The 25,206-nt window shown below is 42.5% G+C and overlaps 1 protein-coding gene across 6 annotated transcripts in view; it reads left to right on the top strand.

Annotated features, from left to right (window-relative positions):
* PCNX2 (pecanex 2) overlaps positions 1-25,206 on the top strand; it is a 305,993-nt gene that overhangs the window by 171,595 nt on the left and 109,192 nt on the right. For all 6 annotated transcript variants that reach the window (XM_059900886.1, XM_059900885.1, XM_059900884.1 and 3 more), the window contains 2 exons: positions 9,191-9,332; positions 13,744-13,921. In XM_059900886.1, the coding sequence (XP_059756869.1) occupies positions 9,191-9,332; positions 13,744-13,921 (320 nt within the window). The remainder of the gene's footprint in view (positions 1-9,190; positions 9,333-13,743; positions 13,922-25,206) is intronic.

Here is a 25,206-nt window from a genome sequence, read left to right as displayed (position 1 = left end):
TCAACAAAATACTAGCAAACAGAATCCAACAAAACATTAAAAGGATCATACACCATGATCAAGTGGGATTTATCCCAGGGATGCAAGGATTCTTGAATATATGCAAATCAATCAATGTGATAGACCATATTAACAAATTGAAGGAGAAAAACGATATGATCATCTCAATAGATGCAGAAAAAGCTTTTGACAAAATTCAACACCCATTTATGGTAAAAACTCTCCAGAAAATGGGCGTAGAGGGAACCTACCTCAACATAATAAAGGCCATATACAACAAACCCACAGCAAACATCATTCTCAATGGTGAAAAACTGAAAGCATTTCCTCTAAGATCAGGAACAAGACAAGGATGTCCACTCTCTCCGCTATTATTAAACATAGTTTTGGAAGTTTTAGCCACAGCAATCAGAGAAGAAAAAGAAATGAAAGGAATCCAAATCAGAAAAGAAGAAGTAAAGCTGTCACTGTTTGTAGATGATGTGATACTATGCATAGAGAATCCTAAAGATGCCACCAGAAAACTACGAGAGCTAATCAATGAATTTGGTAGAGTTGCAGGATACAAAATTAATGCACAGAAATCTCTTGCATTCCTATACACTAATGATGAAATATCTGAAAGAGAAATTAAGGAAACACTCCCATTTACCATTGCAACAAAAAGAATAAAATACCTAGGAATAAACCTACCTGGGGAGACAAAAGACCTGTATGCAGGAAACTGTAAGTCACTGATGAAAGAAATTAAAGATGATACCAACAGGTGGAGAGATATACCATGTACTTGTATTGGAAGAATCAATATTGTGAAAATGACTATACTACCCAAAGCAATCTACAGATTCAATGAAATCCCTATCAAATTACCAAGGGCGTTTTTTACGGAACTAGAACAAAAAATCTTAAAATTTATGTGAAGACACAAAAGACCCCGAATAGCCAAAGTAGTCTTGAGGGAAAAAAACGGAGCTAGAAGAATCAGACGCCCTGACTTCAGACTATACTACAAAGCTACAGTAATCAAGACAATATGGTACTGGCACAAAAACAGAAACATAGATCAATGGAACAAGATAGAAAGCCCAGAGGTAAACCCACGCACCTGTGGTCAACTAATCTATGACAAACGAGGCAAGGATATACAATGGAGAAAAGGCAGTCTCTTCAATAAGTGGTGCTGGGAAAACTGGACAGCTACATGTAAAAGAATGAAATTAGAACACTCCCTAACACTGTACACAAAAATAAACTCAAAATGGATTAGAGACCTAAATGTAAGACCGGACACTATAAAACTCTTAGAGGAAAACATAGGAAGAACACTCTTTGACATAAATCACAGCAAGGTCTTTTTTGATCCACCTCCTAGAGTAATGGAAATAAAAACAGAAAACAAATGGGTCCTAATGAAACTTAAAAGCTTTTGCACAGCAAAGGGAACCATAAACAAGATGAAAAGACAACCCTCAGAATGGGAGAAAATATTTGCAAATGAATCAACAGACAAAGGATTAATCTCCAAAATATATAAACAGCTCATGCAGCTTGATATTAAAAAAACAAACAACCCAATCCAAAAATGGGCAGAAGACCTAAATAGACATTTCTCCAAAGAAGACATACAGATGGCCAAGAAGCACATGAAAAGCTGTTCAACATCACTAATTATTAGAGAAATGCAAATCAAAACTACAATGAGGTATCACCTCACACCAGTTAGAATTGGCTTCATCAGAAAATCTACAAACAACAAATGCTGGAGAGGGTGTGGAGAAAAGGGAACCCTCTTGCACTGTTGGTGGGAATGTAAACTGATACAGCCACCATGGAGAACAGTATGGAGGTTCCTTAAAAAACTAAAAATAGAATTACCATATGATCCAGCAATCCCACTACTGGGCATATACCCAGAGAAAACCACAATTCAAAAAGACACATGCACCCCAATGTTCATTGCAGCACTATTTACAATAGCCAGGTCATTGAAGCAACCTAAATGCCCATCGACAGACGAATGGATAAAGAAGCTGTGGTACATATATACAATGGAATATTACTCAGCCATAAAAAGGAATGAAATTGGGTCATTTGTAGAGATATGGATGGACCTAGAGACTGTCATACAGAGTGAAGTAAGTCAGAAGAGAAAAACAAATTATCGTATATTAACGCATATATGTGGAACCTAGAAGAATGGTACAGATGAACTGGTTTGCAGGGCAGAAATTGAGACACAGATGTAGAGAACAAACGTATGCACACCAAGGGGGGAAAGCAGTGGGGGGTGCTGGTGGTGGTGTGATGAATTGGGCGATTGGGATTGACATGTATACACTGATGTGTATGAAATTGATGACTAATAAGAATCTGCTGTATAAAAGAAAAATAAAAAAAAATAAGATACAAGGATGTATTGTGCAACACAGGTAATACGGCCAATGTTTTATGTTAAAAGAAAAAAAAAAGAATAGTAGGCAAAAGTAAACAGTGGTGTTCAGGGATTGGTCAGTGATTACCTTGTGGGGCAGTGAGTGTAACCAGGCATGGGGGTGCTTTGAGGCTGTTTCTTAATCCAAGTTCTAGGGACACAGCTCTGTGTGTGTGTTGTTTTATGCATGTTTCTGTGTATAAAAGAGTTAAACGAAAAGGTTTTTAAAAATCCAGCATCGATAATTTAGGTAACCAGTTCAGTATAGAATGTAAGTGGAAAACTGATAGAAGATGATTCCGTAGAGTTACAAAGCAGTAGAGTATGGAAAGCCTATATGCCATATTAAGGCATTGTACTTGGGTGTATGGACAGACACAGTGGAGAACAGTGAAGGCTATGAGCTATACCATGGCTAGATGTGCATTTGAAACAGATCTTTGGTGGCAACAGGACAGAAAAACAGATGGTGTATAAAGAAACTGGAGCCAAGGAGATCATTCATTTACTCAACCCATATTTATTGAAGGATTACTGTGTCAAAATGGGGGATATAGCAGTGAACAAGACAAAGTCCTTGCCCTCATGGAGCTTACCCAGTAATTGGGGAAGCAGATAATAAATAACACACAAATAAAGACACAAATAAGATATCAAATTGAGATGTTTTGTAAAGAAAAATGTATTACAGTAAAGAAATTGTGAAAGGAGGAGGTAGTTTTAGATATGGTGGTTAGGAGAGGACCCGCTAAGGATGTGGCACTTGAGCAGAGACCTAAACAGGATGAGGGAGTGAGTCATAAAAATATCCAGAGAGGAGAGTCCCAGGCAGAAGGGACAGTGGACGCAAAGCTTCTGAAAGGGAACAAACTTGGTGAATTTAATATTCAAGGAACATCACTGAGGAGGAGAGTGCATAATGGAGAAAGCGGTTGGAAATAAGATCAAAAAGGTAACAAGGTGCCAAGTCATGAGGGTCTTCTAAAACATGATAAGGACATTAGATTTTCTATTACTCAAGAGATAGGAGAAGGCTAAGTATCATAGCAAATACCCTCAAATCTTGGTGGCTTATTAGCAAAGCAAAAGTTTATTTTTTTGTTCACGCGAAGTCCAATGGGATGCGGTCAAAAGGTTTTTCCTAGTCACTGCCCTTTGCATGGTGGAGGGTCCTGGTCACTTGGGGACCAGACTTCTTGAATATTAGGAATTCATCACGTTATGCTCTTAAGGTCACTCTGGAATCCTGACATTCTTGAGCCAGCAGGTAGAAGGGAGAAGAAGCATGGAGTACCATGCACCCACTACTTAACCAGTTGACCTGGAAGTGACACAATTCTGCTCACATTTCTCTTGGCAAGAACAAGTCACGTGGTCCTCCTGTATGCAAGGAATAACCAGGAAATGGAATCCCCAGCTGGGCGGCCACTTTCCAATATCAGCTCCATTAAAAAAGGGGAGTGTGACTCTTTGAAGATCAGCTAAATGAAATTTCTTTGTTGCAGGTTTTATCAGAATTAGGATGAAAAGCCATTGGAGACGCACTAATAGGGTAGTAACAAAGTCTTTAAAAATCCCCCTGGCTGCTGTCTGGATTATAAACTGTGGCTGTGGGGACATTAAAGAAGCAAGGAGACCAGTTTTGAGGAAGTTTCTTTAGGTTAGAAATGATGGTGACTTGGACCAGGGTGATAGCAGCACAGGAGGAAAAATGTGGTTGAATTTGGGATAGATTTTGAAGGTGGAGCCAGTAAGATTTGATTATAGGTTGGATACATAAGATATGAAAGAGACTAAGGAAAGGATTTTGGCCTGGAAAACTAGGTGACTGGGAGGTGCCCTTTAATAAGATGCTGCCCAAATGGCATCTTGCTTCTCAAGTGTCATCTTAATTATGCCTCCCATGCCACCCTATTTTACACTGTAGCCCACGTGAACACCAGGAACTCTTGATCCTCTTCTCTCTACTCTGTTCTTTCACTCATCACCCATCCTTTATAATATACTGTGTAATTTACATATTTATTATGTTGATTGTCTATTGTTCGTACTAGAGTGTAAGTTCCATCAGGGCAGAGTTTTGTAATGTTTTGGGCGCTCATTTTCCCATGTGCCTAAAAAGAGTGTCTGGCACAGAGTTGTCTGGCTCATGTGTGGAATGAATGAATGGTGGGCACGGGAGGAGTAGGTATAGGTGAGAGCATGGAATGAAGGCCTTTGCTCGAGATGCTTATTAGACATTCAAAATATGTTGGATAGTTGGATATACTGGTTTGGAGTCCAGAAAAGAGGTCGTGCATGGCGCTGTATTTTTAGTAGTCAACAGCATATTGACAATAGATTCTTAAGGCCATGGAACTGGATAAGATCATGTAGGGAATTATGAGAAGTCTGGAGTAATTGACTGGGTCAGACACTGCTGGGAGTTTAAGTTGAGGACTGAGACTGACCATTGGATAGCAACGTGAGGTTCTTAGCAAAACAGTTTCATGGAGCGGTTGGGATGAGACTCTGATTGGAGTGAACTCAGAAGACAAAGGGAGCTAAGTTGTGGAGAAAGCGAGTGTAGCCAAAATTTTTTTGAGAAATTATTACCAAGGGGTGCAAAGAAATAGGGTGATATCTGGAAAATATCCAGCATCTGGAAGGAAAAGGGTCAAGGGGGGTATGTCTTTTTTTAGGACAAAAGATATTACAGTGTGTTTACGTTGTGATGAGGATGATCCAATAAAGAGAGAAAAAAACAGGTAATTCAGGAGAATGGGGGAGAACCACAAGAGAAAGGCCCTTAAGTAGTAAGAAGTAATGTTATACAGTGCACACAAATGATGGGATTAGGAAAGAGTGAGTTTATTTGGATAAAAGACAATTATAATTTTTTTAAGATAAGAGATTGAGGATCTGAACAGTGAAACTAGAAAGGAGGAGATAGATATGTAAGAAGTAAGCACAGAGAATCAACATATTCTAGTCCTGTATGGAGGAAGAACTTCTAGAACAGTGGTTCTCAAACGTGAGCACATATCAGAATCACTTGTAGGATTTATGAAACACAGATTACTGGGCCCAGCCCACAGATTTCTGATTCAGCAGGTCCAGGATTGCATCTGAGAATTTGCATTTGTAACAAGTTGCCGGTGCCTCTTTCTCAAAGTACCATGTGGAGTCCAGCAACGTCAGTATCCCCCAGAAGCTTATCAGAAATGCAGAATGTCCAGCTCCACTCCAGACCCATTGGATCAGATGCTGCCTTTTAACAAGTGATTTATTTGCATGATGAAGTTCGAGAATCACCGTTCTAGGATAGTGTTTTTCAGCCTTGTCCCCAGGTGATTCCAGCATGCAGCTATGCTTGAGAACAACTGACTCAGGGTGACCCCAAGGTATATTGCCTGCATGACTAGGTGAATGTGAAGTGTCATTAAATAAGATAAAAAATTCATGGGGAGGAGCAGGTGCGTGGAGGTTGACAGAGTTCAGCTTTTGACACGCTGTATTTGAAGATTCCTTTGGGACGTCAGCTGAAGCTCTTCAGTTGAGTGTTTAGATCTTGAAGCTGGGAGAGAGATGGAAGATCAGTCTAACTCAGTGACAGATCTGAGCGTCATCAGCATGGAAGTAATAATTAACATTAGGGGTGTTGAGGACCTCTGCTCAAGAAAATGAGAAACCTGGCAAAGAGGTCCAAGGAAGGCACGTGAGCCAGGGTAGAAGAAGAGAACGCTGCAGAGCAAGTGGGAAGAGCAGTGTGAAAGGTGTGAGCACAGGCAGGAGTTGGCAGGACGCAGAAGCTAAAGTGAGGGTTGTAGACAGAAGGAAGAATCAGTGATGTTTGCTGTCTCAGAAAGTTCCAGTAGGGCTTCCCTGGTGGCACAGTGGTTGAGAATCCTCCTGCCAATGCAGGGAACACGGGTTCTAGCCCTGGTCCGGGAAGATCCCATGTGCCACGGAGCAACCAAGCCCATGCACCACAGCTACTGAGCTTGCGCTCTAGAGCCCGCATGCCGCAACTACTAAAGCCTGCACGCCACAACTACTGAGCCCACATGCCACAACTCCTGAGCCCGTGTGCCACAACTACTGAGCCCATGAGCCACAACTACTCAGCCCGCATGCTGCAGCTACTGAAACCCACACGCCTAGAGCCCGTGCTCTGCAACAAGAGAAGCCACCACAATGAGAAGCCTGTGCACCGCAACAAAGAGTAGGCCCAGCTCGCTGCAACTAGAGAAAGCCCATGCACAGCAATGAAGACCCAATGCAGCCAAACATAAATAAATAAATAAATAAATAAATAAATAAATAAATAGATTTATCAAAAAAATAAAAAAGAAAGTTCCAGTAATATAGACTGAAAAATATCAGTTACCTGTCATTTGGGAAATCACAAGTGGCCTTGCCATGCACAGTTCTGGGCAGAAGTAGTTGCAAAGCCATGGGGCAGAAGTTTTAGCAGGAAACAGGAGACAAGGAAGTGGGATTGTCAGACATGGACGACCGTTCCAAGAAGCTTGGCTGTGCCGAAAAGGACAGAGTGAGTGCTAGAAGATGTCAGTGGAAAGCAAGTTTTCAACTTGGCCAAGACCGGAATCTTGCCACTGGCCATTAGGAAAGAGCCATTGGTTAGTCAAGGGGGAAACTACTGAATCAAGATGTCAGGAAGAATGGAACCCAGGGCATCTGTGGGGTCAGCCTCAGGAGGAGCAAGAAGGTGGGTATGAATACAGATAAATTTGTAGTTGAGGGGTTGGGAAGTGGGAAAATTTATGTTTAATAGCTTCAATTTTCTCTAGGAAGTAGGGGTCAAAGTCATTTGCTTGGAAATAGTTGGGGAGGGATCTTGGAGATTTATTTTTTAAATTTTCATGTACTTTCACAAAAGATAAAAACTCCTATCTATATGTAGAATATATAATATACCTAGATTTTTAAAATTATGTATCATAAACTTTGTTCCTTATGAAATAACCCATTTCCAAACACTGACCAGGAAAGATTACTATTAAGAATACCCAAAGATGAATTCCTACCCAGTATCCTTATTTTCAAACTTAATTTTCCTCCAACGCTTCCTCCTTGTTTCACTTATAACTAAAATTAGTTGTTTTTATTTTGATAATTTCTCACTGTATCTCTCTTCTGCTTGTTAGGTTAATCATTGGGGTGTTTGTTCTTGCTGTTTCCCATGTGTTGAAGTGTTTCTACTCTCTCCATTCTCACCATTCCCATCTCATTCAAATTAATTCTTTTCAAGCAAGATTTCTGAATGCCAAACCTCTCCTTGGTAGTCTCAATCACATGAAGACAGCCTTTATGTTTTTGAGTTATAAATATAATACATTCTTATACAGAAATGTAAACTATATAAAGGAGGAAGTAAAGTATTGGTTCCCAATTTTGTGTGTGTGGGTGTGTATATTTGTGTTGCTTTCTGTGACCCTTTACATAAAGTCCCAGTCAAAGTAGGTTGGAAAAAGGCAATTTGTCTCCTAATCCTGGATAAGAAACCTGGAGGGGATGGCCAATTTTATGTCACTGCCATGTCACTCTGCATGGTGTGTGTCAACAGTTTCTCTTTCATGAGTTGGTCCTTGTGTCATCCAAACAGCATAAAACCTACCTGGCTCTCTTGGTTTTTCACTATAGATTATTGGGGGTGGAAGTTTTTTAAATTATAAATTGTTGAAGAATATGATTCCAGAAGTTTGATGGAGTCCCGTTCCCCCTTGGCAGATTTGGGCTTTGAGTCCTGACATATCTGGTCCATTTGCCCAGCTCTCTGATGGTGAGTTGGGGTCCACCTCAGCCTCTCAGTTACTAGCAGAGATCTGGTGGGGAGTGAGATGGACCCACCTGAGGACCTGAACCTGGTGTGTTCTCCCCACGGAGGAAGGAAGCAGAGGAGGGCAGGGATGCCCTAATACTATGGCCTAAGGAGTCTGTGCTCTGACCAATAGGACCAGCCACTCCTCCCCAGAGAGAGAAGTGGTAAGAGATGGGTGAGAGGCACTGTGTTACCCCATCATGGGGAGGAGAGCTGACTTCTCCGCCGTGAGTAGTAGGTAGGATGGGCGGGACACACAAAGCTGAGGATCAGAAAGATGAAGGCAATCATTCGTGACCACACACTAGTGGATGGTAGAGTCTGAATACAAACCCAGATTGGTGTGACTTAAAACCTTAGCCTTTGTGGGAATCTCACTTCCACGATGCTTCCTTCATTGTGAAGACTCACTGGAATGTAATACATTCCTAGTGATGGGGGGTTGTGGGTCAGCTTTCTCTTATGTGTGTAGATGGCCAGGAATTTGATTGTGGATTCATAGACTAAAAAGAGGCAGAGGAGAGCCTGGAAAGTAGCCCCAGACTCAGAAGCAACCCCAAGCTTAAGAGGAGATGGGCCTGTGAGATTGTTTCCCAGTTCTCCATCCTTCGCTTTCTACCTTCACTCACTCTGAGATGCCTTGATGTGATGTGACAGCTCATTTCATGGGTCCCAGTAATAATTAATATGGAAAAAATCAATTGACTTGAAAAATTGGGAAACTGGCCTATACCGTATATTATTATTTAGGAACGATGTAGAAACAAAGCTAAAAGTGCCTGCCTGGGAAGAAAATTGGTCTCTCTTGTCTGGTATCTGGAGTTCTGCAGCTCTTGAATGAAGGGGAGGGGGTGGGTATTATTTATTATCACATGTACTTAAAGAAAAATAATTTGATCAGTGGCCGTTCTAAGTGGTTTTTGTGTATCTTTCAGATGTCGCCCATTTAATGTGGTTTGAAAGACTCTATGTTTGGCTTCAGTGTTTTGAAAAATACATCTTGTACCCAGCAATCATTTTGAATGCCCTTACTACGGATGCATTTTCAATAAGCAATTACCGGAGACTTGGTACCCAGTAAGTGGATAACTGTTTATTTTCATCATGATTTGGATCACCACGTTTTCAAAATCTAGTGGGTTTTCTCTGAACGGGCTGCAGCAGAAGCCAACTTCTGTCTACTAATGATGGGCCACGTAACAGTAAGCCATGGTGGTCTTTGGCTTAAACTCGCTGGAGCTAGATGGTTATTGTAGAGGGACTGGGGTGCAAACGAAGTTAGATCTGCTTGGAGTGATCTTATGAATAAACGTCAGTAGATTTGAAAATCATCCTGCGAAAGCTTAGTCAGGAGCCTTAAGAAGATGACGGAAGTGCAGTGTGATTCCAGGGTTCCTGGCATTCCAACCATCGTGCTTAGAGCTTTATTATGAAGTGCCTCTAGCACTTCATGTAGCAAAGACTCGAGCATTTTGTGTTTGAGGGAGGGGGAACTTAATCACTATTACTGCTCTCTTTGCATTTCTCAGGAAAAGCCTCATAATTTAAAAAAATGGACCACAGAGAGACTTCATGTCATCAAGATGCCCGTTTTTGCAAAGCATTAACAGCGTATAGCTGAGTTAGTGGTTTCATATTTTAAAAGGAACTCTGAAATTACAAACGGAAACCTACTTGATAATTTGTGGATGCGTTGTTCTGACAAAAGGTTGACATTTCTGTTCAAATAAGTTAATAAAGGAGGATGACGTGAAAGAGATTCCTTCCCAGATTTGCATATGAGTCACTTTGCTTAAACGTTATGTGCCCAAGTCAACCCTGATTCATAATCCCAAGCATGCCTACTCTTCCTTTTGGGCTGTGATGAGGACAAATTAATTAATATTTGCCCAAGATTGAGCAAACTCAGGTAAAAGGCACGCGAATTCTCGGTTGGACCTTGAGTAGATTCATAGTCACACGAAGCAGACGCTAAACGAAATGACCCTATAACCTTCCTGTCTTTATCAGACTCTGCCTTCCTTCCAGTCTAGAACTGTTTCAGTCAGACCAGGGCAAGAAGTCCATGCCCTTTGGTATTTAAAATCCTAGACTTCAGATCCAGGGATGAAAATTAGTCTCACTGGATAAAGAAGGCAGATGATGAGATTACAGACCTCTTGTATAGTTTGAGTAGGGCCCCATCCATGAGCTAACCCTACCTCTAGAACATTGAGTGTTTTTCTAGTAAGCAGGTGTTTCCAGTGTGGTACCATCTTGGCTGACCCCATGACGACATTCTGAAACAAGGCAGATCCCCAATTTTCAGAACAAGGACTCACAGTCAGAACCAAAGCAGTCACACATGTACCAGTGCTGCCCTGGGAGAGCGAGCTAAAGGATTGAAAGTCCTCGCTTCCTAACATTAGGACTAGGACTTCAAGCTAAGCCTGCCAGTTGAGGCCAAGCAGCTCTGGCTGTTGGCAGAGAATGGATGCATGGGTTGGGAATCACTCAGAGTCAGATAAACAGTTCAGAGAGAGTCTACTTTGAAGTAAGATTAATCTCTATCCCCTGTCATTTTTTCCCAGACACTGAAGTCAGAAAGTAGCACCTTAACCATGTACCTCCAAATTATCTTAATTTGATGATACGAACAGAATTCTTTTTCTTGGAGCCCAAAGTTGATAACTCCTTTATATTCTTGAGGCATCCATCTGACGACTTAAAAAAAATCTTTCAAGATTTCAAGCACCCCACTAGACCAGCTGTTCTCAGACAGGATGGCAGGAGGCCATATGTCAGCATCACCTAGAGGCCTGTTTCAAACTGTGTAAGCCTAGCCCACACCTTGCCCTCATTGAGAACCATGGTACCAGATAGTGAACTCTTCAATGACAGGCACTGTTTCTTATTCAGCTTTCGGGACCATTGGTCCAGTAAGTGGTAGAAGGATGGATGGATGGATGGACGGATGGATGGATGGATGATTGAGTGGGGGGCTGGTAAATGATGAGTGGATGCATCATGATAACTGGTTAGGTATTTATATTTCCCAGCCTGATCTAAAAGGATGCTGTGCACCTGTCCCAGGCCATTGTTCCCGGATTGCTACCTAATCCTTTATAAGACCTTTAGCTAAGCCTACAACAATCTATGAATCATTGAATGTAACCATTACCGTTGCAATGTTATAAAAGCCATAAACGTCACTCCTTAAGATCTCTCTTAGTCTTCACCAGTCATCATTAATAAACATAAAATGAATGCTGTCCATTTTAGTCATAGTCACGGAAAACAAAGTTTAGAGTTGAGCCTCATCTAGATTTGGCCTGAATAACCCGGAAAGTCACTGATCTCCTTTGAAAACCAGAATATCCCTAGTCTTGGGACACCTTATCATTGGGATCCCCCCAAGGGCTCTGGCTATGTCACAGGGATTCTTGTACCCTAGGCTGTTGTCAGAGGTGAGTGGACCTGAAGTCATGCTTTCATACTGATTTTTCAGCACAGGCATTAGTTGTCCAGTGGAAAAGGAAAGGGTCATGGAGAAGTGCTCAGCCTCGCTGCAGGAACAGAGGTTACTAAAGGTCTTACCGCTCTCCCCAAACCTGCATGTAATCAAGGGCTAGTTTTTCTCAGAAGCCAAATCTAAGCCCATCACACAGGGCTTTGACCAAACCTCGTCAGATGCATCCTGGGACAGGGTGGAATCAACTGCAACACTAGGTCTGAAGGCACATAAATATCAGATTGGGGCTTCCCTGGTGGCGCAGTGGTTGAGAATCCGCCTGCCAATGCAGGGGACACGGGTTCGAGCCCTGGTCTGGGAAGATCCCACATGCCACGGAGCAACTAGGCCCATGAGCCACAACTACTGAGCCTGCGCGTCTGGAGCCTGTGCTCCGCAACAAGAGAGGCCGCGGCAGTGAGAGGCCCACGCACCGCGATGAAGAGTGGCCCCCGCTTGCCGCAACTAGAGAAAGCCCTCGCACAGAAACGAGGACCCAACACACCCAAAGATAAATAAATAAATAAATAAATTTATTAAAAAAAAAAATCAGATTGAGGCCAATGGAATTGCTAACATTAGATCTTCTTGATGACAAAAATTACAGTTTTGTATTCGATAGATGCCAAGACTTGGGAAACACGTTTTGAATGCCCCAGTCCTGAGACAGGATATTATTAATGCTGATAAGGGTCTAGAGCTCAGGATCCCTCTAGGATTAGGGAAATTCAGGCCTGCCTCATCACCCCCATTTTCTGTACTTAGAGAAAGAAAACCTCTCTTTGTGATAAACAGCAAAATCCTACTGTACAGCACAGGGAACTGTATTCACTATCCTGTGATAAACGATAAAGGAAAAGAATGTGAAAAAGAATACATATATGTATAACTGAATCACTTTGCTGTACAGCAGAAACTAACACAACATTGTAAATCGACTGTACTTCAATAAAATTAAAAAGAAAAAAGGAAACCTCTCTTTCAAGTGCAACTGTTCCCTGGAAAGTATTGCCACTTTTGTCTTTCTTTTTTGAGTTCCCAAATAGGATGTTCTAATTGAGAGGATTCTGGCTAAAATGTGCAAGGCCTTCTTTCAGAAAGACCCCCTCAAGGTGGTAGTGGCTTGCTCTGTCCAGCTGTTCTGAGCACTAATCAGTTGCCTTCACATCTCAAGGTGGGTAGATTATTGGCCTCACTGTCTGCTAGAATTGCACACATGGCACATACTTCTGACACGTGTTAATAACCCAACTCCCTAGACAGGAGCATTCAGGAGTTCAGTCCTCACAGCAAAGTCCTGCTGTTTCTCTGCCGGGCTGCCTCCGTCGTGCTCCTTAACTCAAAAGGCCTATGTCATGGGGGCCCGTGTCATGTTGATGATGTAATTTTCAGTGGGAAAAAAGGGAGATCAGAAAGCTTATGTTTACAAAGACAACAAATACGGTGGAAAACATTGGAAGTGAATGTGTAAAGTAAAAATGGCATTATTGAGATAGTGGGATTTTTTTTCCTCTTTTCAGAATTCAATATTAGCTATTGCTACGTCATTGATTCGGTGAGATTCTTTTGTCATAGAAAGGCTTACACTGAGCAGTTGCTGACAGGGACAGCCTGCTGTGTTGTCTCACTTGTCACCAAGCTCCCCGTGGAACCTGGCCGTGCAGTAGTCCTTCAGATAAGCTCCAAGGGGGCTCTGTGTCCTGGATTGCAGAGTTCCGGGGATGACGGTTCATAAAGCTGACTCTAGTGGCAGAGTCTGTGTTGGCGAGTCCCTTGGGATGGAGTTTCACTCCCAGCTCCTCCCTGTGTGAACTTTAGACTCAAACTCTGAGACGCAGTTTCCTCCTCTGTACAACGAGGACAATAAAAGGCCCACCATCCTGGCTTTTTGTAAAGCGCGTAACGCACAGTAAACACTTAAGAAACGCGAGCCCTTGTCACTCCCCTGGTAAGGTATGGGCTGTCAAGTGATCGCTTCCTTTCTGTCCTTTTCAACAGCTGGGACATCTTCCTGATGGTCATCGCGGGCATGAAGCTGCTGCGGGCCTCTTTCTGTAACCCAGTTCACCAGTTTACCCACTTGGGCTTCACCGTGATCTTTTTCCATTTCGACTACAAAGACATTTCAGAGAGTTTCTTACTGGATTTCTTCATGGTGTCCATTTTATTCAGCAAGGCAAGTAAATCAGCTCTTTTCTTCCTTTCGATATGTAAAAGGTGCATTTCTCATCAAATGCTTTAAGAGTTTGAAACATTTTCTTTTAAAAACAATGAAGGCATGAATTTACATTGAATTACGTATGCGTGTCACGCTCCTGCTGCCACATGAGGAACATTCCCCATGGAATAGAAATATGCCATGTTATTTGCCAAAAATCACTAATTAAGATGAATTAGCCGTTTGTGTTGCTTGAAATTTTATGACCTTTGTCTCTGTCAACAATCTCATTATGGAACTTCCTAGATCTCAAAATGCTCTAAATTAAAGATTAGCCACCAGACTAATTTTTTTTTTTTTTTAACTTAGCATTTTGCCTCTTGAGGTAAAGTTTGAGATGTGGGACCTGAGGGCCAGGTCCTTTGGAGTATTTTCTTTCCCTTGGCTTGTCTCAGGTCAAGATTTCATCAGTTGTAAATTCATCCATGGGTAGTGAGAAACCCTAATCACAATTCAGGCAAATATATGGGAATGCAATCTAACGTTTAACATAAGGGAGATAAAGTCCTTGGGATACTGGTCTGAGTGTACGTGTTCTGAGCACCGTGACAAAGCTGGGGTGTGTAAACAGAAATTGGAAAAAGAATTTGGGAATCTCCTTCCTCATGCGCTCCGTTGAATACAGCAGCCATGGGTTTTCTGCCCTCGGATTGACTTAACCGTTCCCCCTTTTGGTTAATAATTTTTAAATTCTAAGGTTTTTTGTTTTTTTTTTTTCCTGAACTTCATTTTTTCACCCCTATTGATCATTTCTGTGAATTCCTCTCTTTATTACCTGTCCTTCACCTGGCTTCCTCTTTACTTGTTTTAAGTGACAAAAATTCAAATATTATAATTGTCATATTACTTCAGCAGCCCTCCCCTGTTTTCCCATCTTATGCCCAAGCTCTGGCTTTGGTCTTTTACCCACAAAGATTTGTTTTCTGTTTGTCTGAGTTCTGTTTGGTCGTGATAAGTTTAACCCATTTTTCTGGTGATTCAGATCACAGACTTCCATAATCTGTTTTCCTTCATTATGTCTAAATGTCCGTGATCTCACATAATAAATGTAAAATTGTCTCCTATGATCTTGAAAGCATTGATGAAGTTATAAATTATTTTACTACTCACAGTGGTAAAAGCTTATTATCAGGTGCAAAATGGACTGGAACAAATTGAATTCCTAACTCTGGCATTATTTACATGTTGACCTGGTAACATTTATATTCCTTTCTGAAACCTTGTCTCTTGTAAAACTGAAAATAATGATGCCAGTCTCACTTAGGCGTCAAGAGGATTGATCAACGTAAGTAGGAAAGAAGTTTTTAAGTAGCGTGTGCTTTCCAAATATGAGGCAGGACTTTTAAAGCCATTTTAAGTAGAAAAAGAGAAGTTACACCCTGTTTAGGACGTGAAGGAGTGCGGCTGCTTCTCTACAGTGAACCGTCCATGTCAGTAGCATCCTGTGTAAAGTGCCAGGTGAACAAAAGCAGAGCGGAGAGGGGTGAATGAAGTGAGTCTTCTAAGTGATTCCACATTGCAATAGAACAGGGATTTTCATGTGCTGGAGGGCAGGCAACCTCCCCACTGAGCCGCCTGCTGGTCAGCTGGGAGCCAGGCACTGCTGAGACGTCTGGTAGGTGCAGGTGTCCAGATCAAGAGGCTTGCTGGACGCAGAGGAAGGATTTATGCAGAGCTGTTGTTCATTCTTCATGGCCAGAAGGGCACTTTGTACCGTCCTGAGCATAATGAGTAGGGTGGGACCCGATGGGACATAGTCCGAAACTAAATCCATAAAAACTCAGTGCTGGGCTTCCCTGGTGGTGCAGTGGTTGAGAGTCTGCCTGCCAATGCAGGGGACACGGGTACGAGCCCTGGTCTGGGAGGATCCCACGTGCCACGGAGCGGCTGGGCCCGTGAGCCACAACTGCTGAGCCTGCGCGTCTGGAGCCTGTGCTCCACAACAGGAGAGGCCGCGATAGTGAGAGGCCCGCACACCGCGATGAAGAGTGGCCCCCACTTGCCGCAACTAGAGAAAGCCCTCGCACAGAAACGAAGACCCAAAACACAGCAGCCATAAATTAATTAATTAATTAATTAAAAAAAAAAAACTCAGTGCTACAGGCATTTGAGTTTCACTTGCCATCATCTTTTTTAAAAATTTTATTTATTTATTTATTTATTTATTCTTTTTTTTGGCTGTGTTGGGTCTTCGTTTCTGTGCAAGGGCTTTCTCTAGTTGCGACAAGCGGGTGCCACTCTTCATCGCGGTGTGCGGGCCTCTCACTGTCGCGGCCTCTCTTGTTGCGGAGCACAGGCTCCAGATGCGCAGGCTCAGTAGTTGTGGCTCATGGGCCCAGTTGCTCCGTGGCATGTGGGATCTTCCCAGACCAGGGCTCGAACCCGTGTCCCCTGCATTGGCAGGCGGATTCTCAACCACTGCGCCACCAGGGAAGCCCGCCATCATCTTTTTGAAGCACCAGTGAAAACACTAAAAATTTCAGGCAGAACCAGCGTGACAGTGTTCCTTTTTCCCCTAATTGAGAGAGCATTAGCATGTGTCATTTGAATAGTCGGCTTTTAGGCTGGGAAAAATAGCTGAGTCTAAAAGAAAACAACAACAACAACAACAAGTGAGACAAAAGCTAAAAAAAATCAGCATACTGTGTAGCAAGTCAGTCCTGACACATCCCTGACTCCGTCTGTGCCTGCTCACTCTTCATCTTGACAGAACTGGTAGCAGGGCATTTTCTGGAATGAGAAACCAGATCTGATTCCGACAAAAAAATACAGTTAAAGAAAGAGACAGCATTTGAGGTCTTCCGGGAAAGAAAAGCCTGTAGACAGAAAATGGTGGCAATGAGGAAGGTGACAGTTAATGTTTCTTGTAAAGATCCTGCCTGCTTACCCCAACTGCTGCTTCCTGTTCATTCTCCTCATTTTAAGACATCTTTTTAAAAATTGTCTCTATTAACTTATTTCCTAGAGGCTTTCTAGACCTCCAATATTTTTAACCTCTTTATTGGAGTATAATTGCTTTACAATGGTGTGTTAGTTTCTGCTTTATAACAAAGTGAATCAGCTATATGTATACATATATCCCCATATCCCCTCCCTCTTGCGTCTCCCTCCCACCCTCCCTATCCCACCCCTCTAGGTGGTCACAAAGCACCGAGCTGATCTCCCTGTGCTATGTGGCTGCTTCCCACTAGCTATCTATTTTACATTTGGTAGTGTATATATGTCCATGCCACTCTCTCACTTCGTCCCAGCTTACCCTTCTACCTCCCCGTGTCCTCAAGTCCACTCTCTATGTCTGCGTCTTTATTCCTGTTCTGCCCCTAGGTTCTTCAGAACCATTTTTTTTTTTAGATTCCATATATATGTGTTAGCATAGGTTATTTGTTTTTCTCTTTCTGACTTAATTCACTCTGTATGACAGACTCTACGTCCATCCACCTCACTACAAATAACTCAATTTTGTTTCTTTTTATGGCTGAGTAATATTCCATTGTATATATGTGCCACATCTTCTTTATCCATTCATCTGTTGATGGACACTTAGGTTGCTTCCATGTGCTGGATATTGTAAATAGAGCTGCAGTGAACATTGTGGTACATGACTCTTTTTGAATTATGGTTTTCTCAGGGTATATGCCCAGGAGTGGGATTGCTGGGTTGTATGGTAGTTCTACTTTTAGTTTTTAAAGGAATCTCCATACTGTTCTCCATAGTGACTGTATCAATTTACATTCCCACCAACAGTGCAAGAGGGTTCCCTTTTCTCCACACCCTCTCCAGCATTTATTGTTTGTAGATTTTTTGATGATGGCCATTCTGACTGGAGTGAGGTGATACCTCATTGTAGTTTTGATTTGCATTTCTCTAATGATTAGTGATGTTGAGCATCCTTTCATGTGTTTGTTGGCAAAGTATATCTTCTTTGGAGAAATGTCTATTTAGGTCTTCTGCCCATTTTTGGATTGGGTTGTTTGTTTTTTTGATATCGAGCTGCATGAGCTGCTTGTATATTTTGGAGATTAGTTCTTTGTCAGTTGCTTCATTTTCAAATATTTTCTCCCACTCTGAGGGTTGTCTTTTCATCTTGTTTATGTTTTCCTTTGCTGTGCAAAAGCTTTTAAGTTTCATTAGGTCCCATTTGTTTATTTTTGTTTTTATTTCCATTTCTCTAGGAGGTGGGTCAAAAAGGATCTTGCTGTGATTTTTGTCATAGAGGGTTCTGCCTATGTTTTCCTCTAAGAGTTTTATAGTGTCTGGCCATACATTTAGGTCTTTAATCCATTTTGAGTTTATTTTTGTGTATGGTATTAGGGAGTGTTCTAATTTCATTCTTTTACATGTAGCTGTCCAGTTTTCCCAGCACCACTTATTGAAGAGGCTGTCTTTTCTCCATTGTATATTCTTGTCTCCTTTATCAAAAATAAGTTGACCATATGTGCATGGGTTTATCTCTGGGCTTTCTATCCTGTTCCATTGATCTATGTTTCTGTTTTTGTGCCAGTACCATACTGTCTTGATTACTGTAGCTCTGTAGTATAGTCTGAAGTCTGGGAGCCTGATTCCTCCAGCTCTGTTTTTCTTTCTCAAGATTGCTTTGGCTACTGGGGTCTTTTGTGTTTCCATACAAATTGTGAAATTTTTTGTTCTAGTTCTGTGAAAAATGCCATTGGTAGTTTGATAGGGATTGCATTGAATCTGTAGATTGCTTTGTGTAGTATAGTCATTTTCACAATGTTGAATCTTCCAACCCAAGAACATGGTATATCTCTCCGCCTGTTTGTATCATCTTTAATTTCTTTCATCAGTGTCTTACAGTTTTCTGCATACAGGTCTTTTGTCTCCCTAGGTAGGTTTATTCCTAGGTATTTTATTCTTTTTGTTGCAATGGTAAATGGAAGTGTTTCCTTAATTTCTCTTTCAGGTTTTTCATCATTAGTATATAGGAATGCAAGAGATTTCTGTGCATTAATTTTGTATCCTGCTACTTTACCAAATTCATTGATTAGCTCTAATAGTTTTCTGGTGGCATCTTTAGGATTCTCTATGCATAGTATCACATCATCTACAGACAGTGACAGCTTTACTTCTTCTTTTCTGATTTGGATTCCTTTCATTTCTTTTTCTTCTCTGATTGCTGTGGCTAAAACTTCCAAAACTATGTTGAATAATAGTGGTGAGAGTGGACAACCTTGTCTTGTTCCTGATCTTACAGGAAATGGTTTCAGTTTTTCACCATTGAGAACAATGTTGGCTGTGGGCTTGTCATATATGGCCTTTATTATGTTGAGGTAAGTTCCCTCTATGCCCACTTTCTGGAGGGTTTTTATCATAAATGGGTGTTGAATTTTGTCAAAAGGTTTTTCTGCATCTATTGAGATGATCATATGGTCTTTCTCCTTCAATTTGTTAATATGGTGTATCACATTGATTGATTTGCGTAGAAACCTCCAATATTGTTTGTGAGGGAATACTGCTCTTTAGGGGTGTTCGTTGCATGATATGAAATTTTGTTTGTTCAGTAGATTCATCAGAGTCCTGCTTTTGACATGTCCTCTCATTTATCATTGCCAAATCCCTAAGCTCTTTCCCCAGCCTGGCCCCTATTCTGCTAAATAGCAAAACCATTGTTATCCTGGCAGCCCACCTCACAGAAGGGCTGCAAGATGAATGCAGAGACCTTGGAAGGGCTCCAGCTTCCTTGGGAGAAAGGAGCTGCGTGAATAGTGGACTCATTATTATTGCTATGTCAGTTGCCCCTAATCCTTCAGGCTTTATGGGTGGAAAGAAAGACAGGATGAGATTACAGAGAGATGATCTGTGGAGTGAGATCAAAGCACCGAGGTCCAGAAGATGAAATAGATGGCTTCCAGAGGGCCTGCCTGTGTGTTATTCTCTCCCTCCCCGAATCCGTGAATCCCCCCTGAGGTCTGGAAGATGAATGTTGGCTGGTCTCCTCAGTCTGCCAGATCTAGTGAAAAATGGGACGTCATGAGTTCTGGGCCAGAGCACAATAGGAAGGATTTAGTGCAGCCCATGCATTGACACAAAGGGTGGGACATTCCTAGTGGCAAGGCTGAGGGCTGAGGGGAGGCAGAGGGAAAGAAGCATCCCTGCAGATCCCATCCTGAGACACGTGATGCTCCAACCACACACCCCATGCGACTCAGCACCTTTAAGGAGTCAGGCCCATCCGTCCTCCCTCCCTCAGCCTCTCAATCCCTTTCCTCTCTCTCTTCTGCCCCATTGTTACGGACCAGGGTTCTTGGCCTCCTTAGTCAATAGAAATTGATCGGAGGCCGGACAGGAAATTCAGGCAAGGCTTTACTGGGGCCTCTGCTACAGCAGGGAGGAGCGAGAACAAACAACAGGTTCCCTTGCTTGTTCACTCCCTCAGGGGGGTGGGGCGAGCTGGTTCCTTACCTGGGGTGAGGGTAGGGGCAGGTCCAGGGCTCGGGCAGGAGGGGTGGCTTAGGTGATTTGCCCACCCCTTTGGTGGTGTTGTGTGCAGGGATCCCGTGCAGTACCTTGATTTTGCTCCCGGCTCTTCAGAAGTGGCAGTTGGGCTTTTTGGTCTCTTCATACCTTGTTGTACAGAATTTGCCCCAACTGCCTGTGCATGCAGTTATTTTTTAGTCTCTTATAGTTTCTTTGTATTTTGTTGCTCGAGGGGATGTTTGTCCAGGTGCAAACCCTGCAGCAAAGGGTCCCAGGTCCTAGCCGTCACCATGAGTCATTCTTCTCTTTTAAGAACCAACTAATGTAATGAATTTGTAACATTTCTGATATGCCTGGGTCTTTGGGGGACAGTAAGACATGCTCCAAGTAAGAATATGTGGTCGTGACAGGAACCAAGGTGACAAAGGTTTCATGCTCTCCCACTGGTCCTGAAAAAGTTCTCAGAAACCATCTTGTCTTGAAATTTTTAGTAATTTTTAGTTGGAGAAGCAGGACTTGAAATAATCCTGCCAGAGGATCATTCTGCCAGCATTTCCAGAATGTGTTACCTGTGAAATTCTGCAGGCCATTAGTTCAACGTGGGAGCTAGCACTTTTTACCATTTATGAAATTAAAATTAATGGGTGAGGTGGTTTTTACATAAAGCTGTGTGAATGATGGCCCCAGAGCCACGATGAGAAGGGACAAATCTAGGAGGTGTTTAGGAGGCAGAGCTGATAACATTTAGTGACTGTGAGGGTGCTGGTGGAAGTGGAGAATAGGAGGCAGAGCCACGTCTGGGAGAGCTCACGTCGCGTCCTCCAGTGACTCGGTGGTGTCATTAATGAGGGCCAGGAAAAAAAGACATTTTGGGGAAAAAAATGTCGGTTTTAGATATGTTGAATTGTGGAATGAGACATGACAGGGACCAACGTAAAGACCTAGGGACAGGATGTTTTCCCATTTAAATATTTTACTTTACCTAAGTGCTATAAATGTAGGATCAGTTTAATAAAGTTAGAAACACAATGGAAAATACAGAGAAAGTCCATCTTTATACACACCCCTCACTCCTTAACCCCTTTCTCTCCCTAATGATAACCGTTGTAACTATTACAAAATAATTCCTTCTACTCTGTTTTCCTATGTATTCACACACACACTCACACACACACACACACACCCCATACACACACAAAACGTAAAATATTAATAGGTCATTCTTTACACATGTTTACTTCCTTTTTTGCTCAAAAATATGTCTTAGAGAACTTCCACGACAGTATGTGTAATATTGCCTCTTCCTTTTGACACCTGCATAGTATTCCATAGCAATAATTTGACTAACCATTGCACTACTGATAGACATTTAGTTTGTTTCCGATTTTTTTTCCTGTGGTAGCTGGGATTTCTGTGTTCACAAACTCCAGAAACCCAAATGAAACTGGCTTAATGAAAAAGGGGGATTTAATGGTTCACATAACTGATGGGACGATTCAAAGGCTTAAACGATGGCATCGAAATTCTGTGTTTATTTCTCCTTCTCGCCTCTGCTGGCTTCATTCTTAGATTGGTTCTGTATGTATAGACTCCCTTCAGCTAATAATCCCAGAAAGAAGAGAAAGTTTCTTTCCTGATGGTTTTAGCCAAAGTCCTGGGGAACATCTCATTGACTCCTTTTGTGTCATGTGTCCATTGAGGAACTAGGCAAGAGGGACGCAAGCCCTCTAGTCAATGAGGCCTGGCTCTTGTCTAACCACACTATAGGGACAGCGGGTCAGAGAGGGAAGAAAGGGAGGGCAGACCAGAAGTGTCAGACGCTGGTGCGCATGAGTGTTTCAGGAACACAGATGCCTGTGATAGGAATTGTTGGGTGGACAAGATGTACACGATAGGGTCTCCATAGAGAATCCTTCCAAAAGACATGCTGCTTCCAACAAGGATGGCCAGCATTTAAGACCCAGGTAGAGGAGGAGGAAAAGTGACTCATGAGACAAGGTAAAGTACAGTAAAATAGGAAGAAAGAAAAGAAATGGCTTCAAGAAGGAGGGAGTGGTCAACAATATCCGCAGCTTCACGGAAGTCAAAGTGCCCTTGGTAGAGTGAGCCCTCCGTGTCTGTTTGTAAATGACCAAATATATTCATTGACCACAGGTCAGTGTATTTAAATGTGGGTATTTGGGGGAGCTTTATAGTACGCTATTCAGTGGAGCTGTATTTAAGGGAAAATTCTGCAGTCACAACCACTTTCAGGCTGTTAATGTTTTATCAGCTTAGAAGAGGTGGATGGCTTTAGACATGCCATTCTCGTTATGTTTAAAAGGTTTAGTCCACTGCCCTTGCCAGGAATAAACATGCCATATATGTGTGATGTGAAGGGCCACAGTACAATGTTTACTTAATGCCACCATCTCTAGGTTTGAAATGCAGGGCTTGACACTTAATACAAGAATTGAGTTCTTAGGCATCTCCAGCCAGGAAATTATGGACAGCAGAAGTTATTTTCTATGGGGCCATTCACCTTAGCATGGCTTCCCTCTGCCCCCTCTGAGTTTTCGGAGGGTGACATTTGCACGCACCTCCTCCACAGGGTCGTGATGTGGGCTAGTTCCTATCCTGAAATTAAGTGGTGGATGTAACATCTCTCCATTATCTTTTTGGTTCAGTAATGTTGACAGAGACTCCATTTTCCATTTTCAGTTTATTTGTAGGTCCCTTTCCCTCACTGAGTTGAAGAATGGACTTATCAAGTTTATTGACCTTTTTCATAATTTTGGAATTTTCAGTAAGGTTGTCTCACAGTTTTCTCTCGACTAGATAAAACTCACTCCCTCACTCCATCAGCTCTTTCAAGGCTTTGCTCAGATTTGACCTTCTCAGTCAGACCTACCCTGACCACCCAGTTTTCATATCGCAACTTGCCCCTTCTCTGCCCTCCACCCAGCTTCCCCATCTTTTCACACTGCACTGTATTACCTTTCTGCTGTGCTGTCATCACCTTCTAACACACTCTCTCCTTGACTTGTTTTTCATTTGATTGTCTCTCCCACCAGACTGTGAGTTTCATGAGGACAGAGATCTTTGTCTGTTTACTGATATGTCCTAATTTCCAGAACACCGTAGGAAAACAGTAAGCCTCTGTGGAATGTTCAATGGTGCTGTTTTGCATGGACAGGTTAGAAACTTACCCAAAGTCACTCACTCACAGAGCCATACTTGAACTTGATCCTATTCCCAGTCTGCCCAAGCCCAGGCGTAAAAACTGGCTTGCAGAAAGTTCACAGAACCACTGCAGGAACCTAGCACACCTTCCAGTCTCTCAGGGACCCATGTTCACTTGTAGTTGCCACCAGGATGGTGCAGGAGAAAAATTTCACAGGCTCTGCACTCTGTCCAGAAACGAAGAACACATTCCAGTGTGTCTGTGTTCCCGAGAAGATTGGAAACTCCTCGAATGGTGGGACCACGGGTGTGCTTATTTATTGCCCACCTGCTGCAACATCCAACAAAATGCAGGGTCCTGGTTAGGGTTAGGGTTAGGGTTAGGATTGGGTCACCCTAATTCCATTCATATTAATTAAATTCAGTTGAAAGATGGAAAAACTGGCTTGTGAGAAATGAAGTCTGAGCTTGGATGTGGTGGTTGGATGATGTTTTATTATCCTAGAGAGATGATGGTTCACAGCAGGGACAGGGGAGCCCATGGGGGAAGGGGTGGTTTTAGATTGAGCATACGGGTCACTTGGCGTTCCCTCCTTGGGCTTTCCATGGTGTGTGTTTTGATTTTCTTGGCTTCTCATAAATCTTGTTTGGCTGCCTCACTGCTGCCTGCTGCCCCGTTCACAGTGGAGGACTTAACACATGGCCGGCAGAGCTGGCTCTTCCGCTGTGAGTGTGTTGCTCTGTGCTGTGTAATCAGCCGAGCCCCTTTTGCAAAACTCAGAGGGGAAAACACAATCTGCTTCTAGCTGCAGGTCTACCCCAGTGGTGACAAGCTGATGTCATCCAATTGGCCAGCTCACGGCGTGTAGCCACCGCTGTGACGCCACTTTTAACTGTGTCGTGTAACAGCTGAGAAGTGCCTGAACAGCCCCAAGCATCCTTTAGTCAAGATTTATAGCCTAACTCATCAACTTCCTTGTCTTCCACTCCCCAGGACAACACCCACATACCAGGGCCATGGGTTTCCCTTAACTCAAACCATGCTAGTTACTGTAATTCATCTCCTGGGAAGGGACGGAGGCCTGAAGTGAATGCTAGCAGCTTCTCTGCATCTCAGCCTTCAAAGTAAGGATCTGTTTTTCCTTCCCATTTAGGACATCAAGGCTGGTATGCAAGACTTATATCTTTTTTTTTTTTTTCTTCATGTTTCCTTTTTTCTCATGCCAAAGTATAGAATAATAAATACATGGATTTAGTCATGTTGTTCAAACAGCAGCATAGTCCTGTGTGTCCCTGCTAATATGTCAAAGAAGTTTTTATGGGCTCTCATTTTTTAAAAAGTCTACAGCTTTCTCTGTAGAATCGAAGGGCCACTGCTGATGAATCTTCAGAGAAGAGGGCAGTGGTGTGTGTTTGAGGCACACAAAAGCTACATGAGTGGCTTCAGGGAATTTAGTAGAAGTGATAAATCTAGACCCTCTTCACTGAAAGAATTTGAAAACCTTCCTTTCTCAGCAATGAGGAAGCCCTCCTTAAAGGACTTCCTGAAGACAGAGCTCGATTTGGTTACAAGCCAGGGCGACATCTTCCTGACAAGGCTAACAACTGGCGTTTGCTCTCCTTTACTGACTGGAGGCTTCCGGTTC

Source organism: Balaenoptera ricei, chromosome 16 (assembly GCF_028023285.1).
Source record: "Balaenoptera ricei isolate mBalRic1 chromosome 16, mBalRic1.hap2, whole genome shotgun sequence".
In the NCBI taxonomy this organism is placed as follows: domain Eukaryota; kingdom Metazoa; phylum Chordata; class Mammalia; order Artiodactyla; family Balaenopteridae; genus Balaenoptera; species Balaenoptera ricei.
The sequence above is the reverse complement of the archived record's forward strand: the minus strand, read 5'-3'. Positions and strand labels throughout refer to the sequence as shown.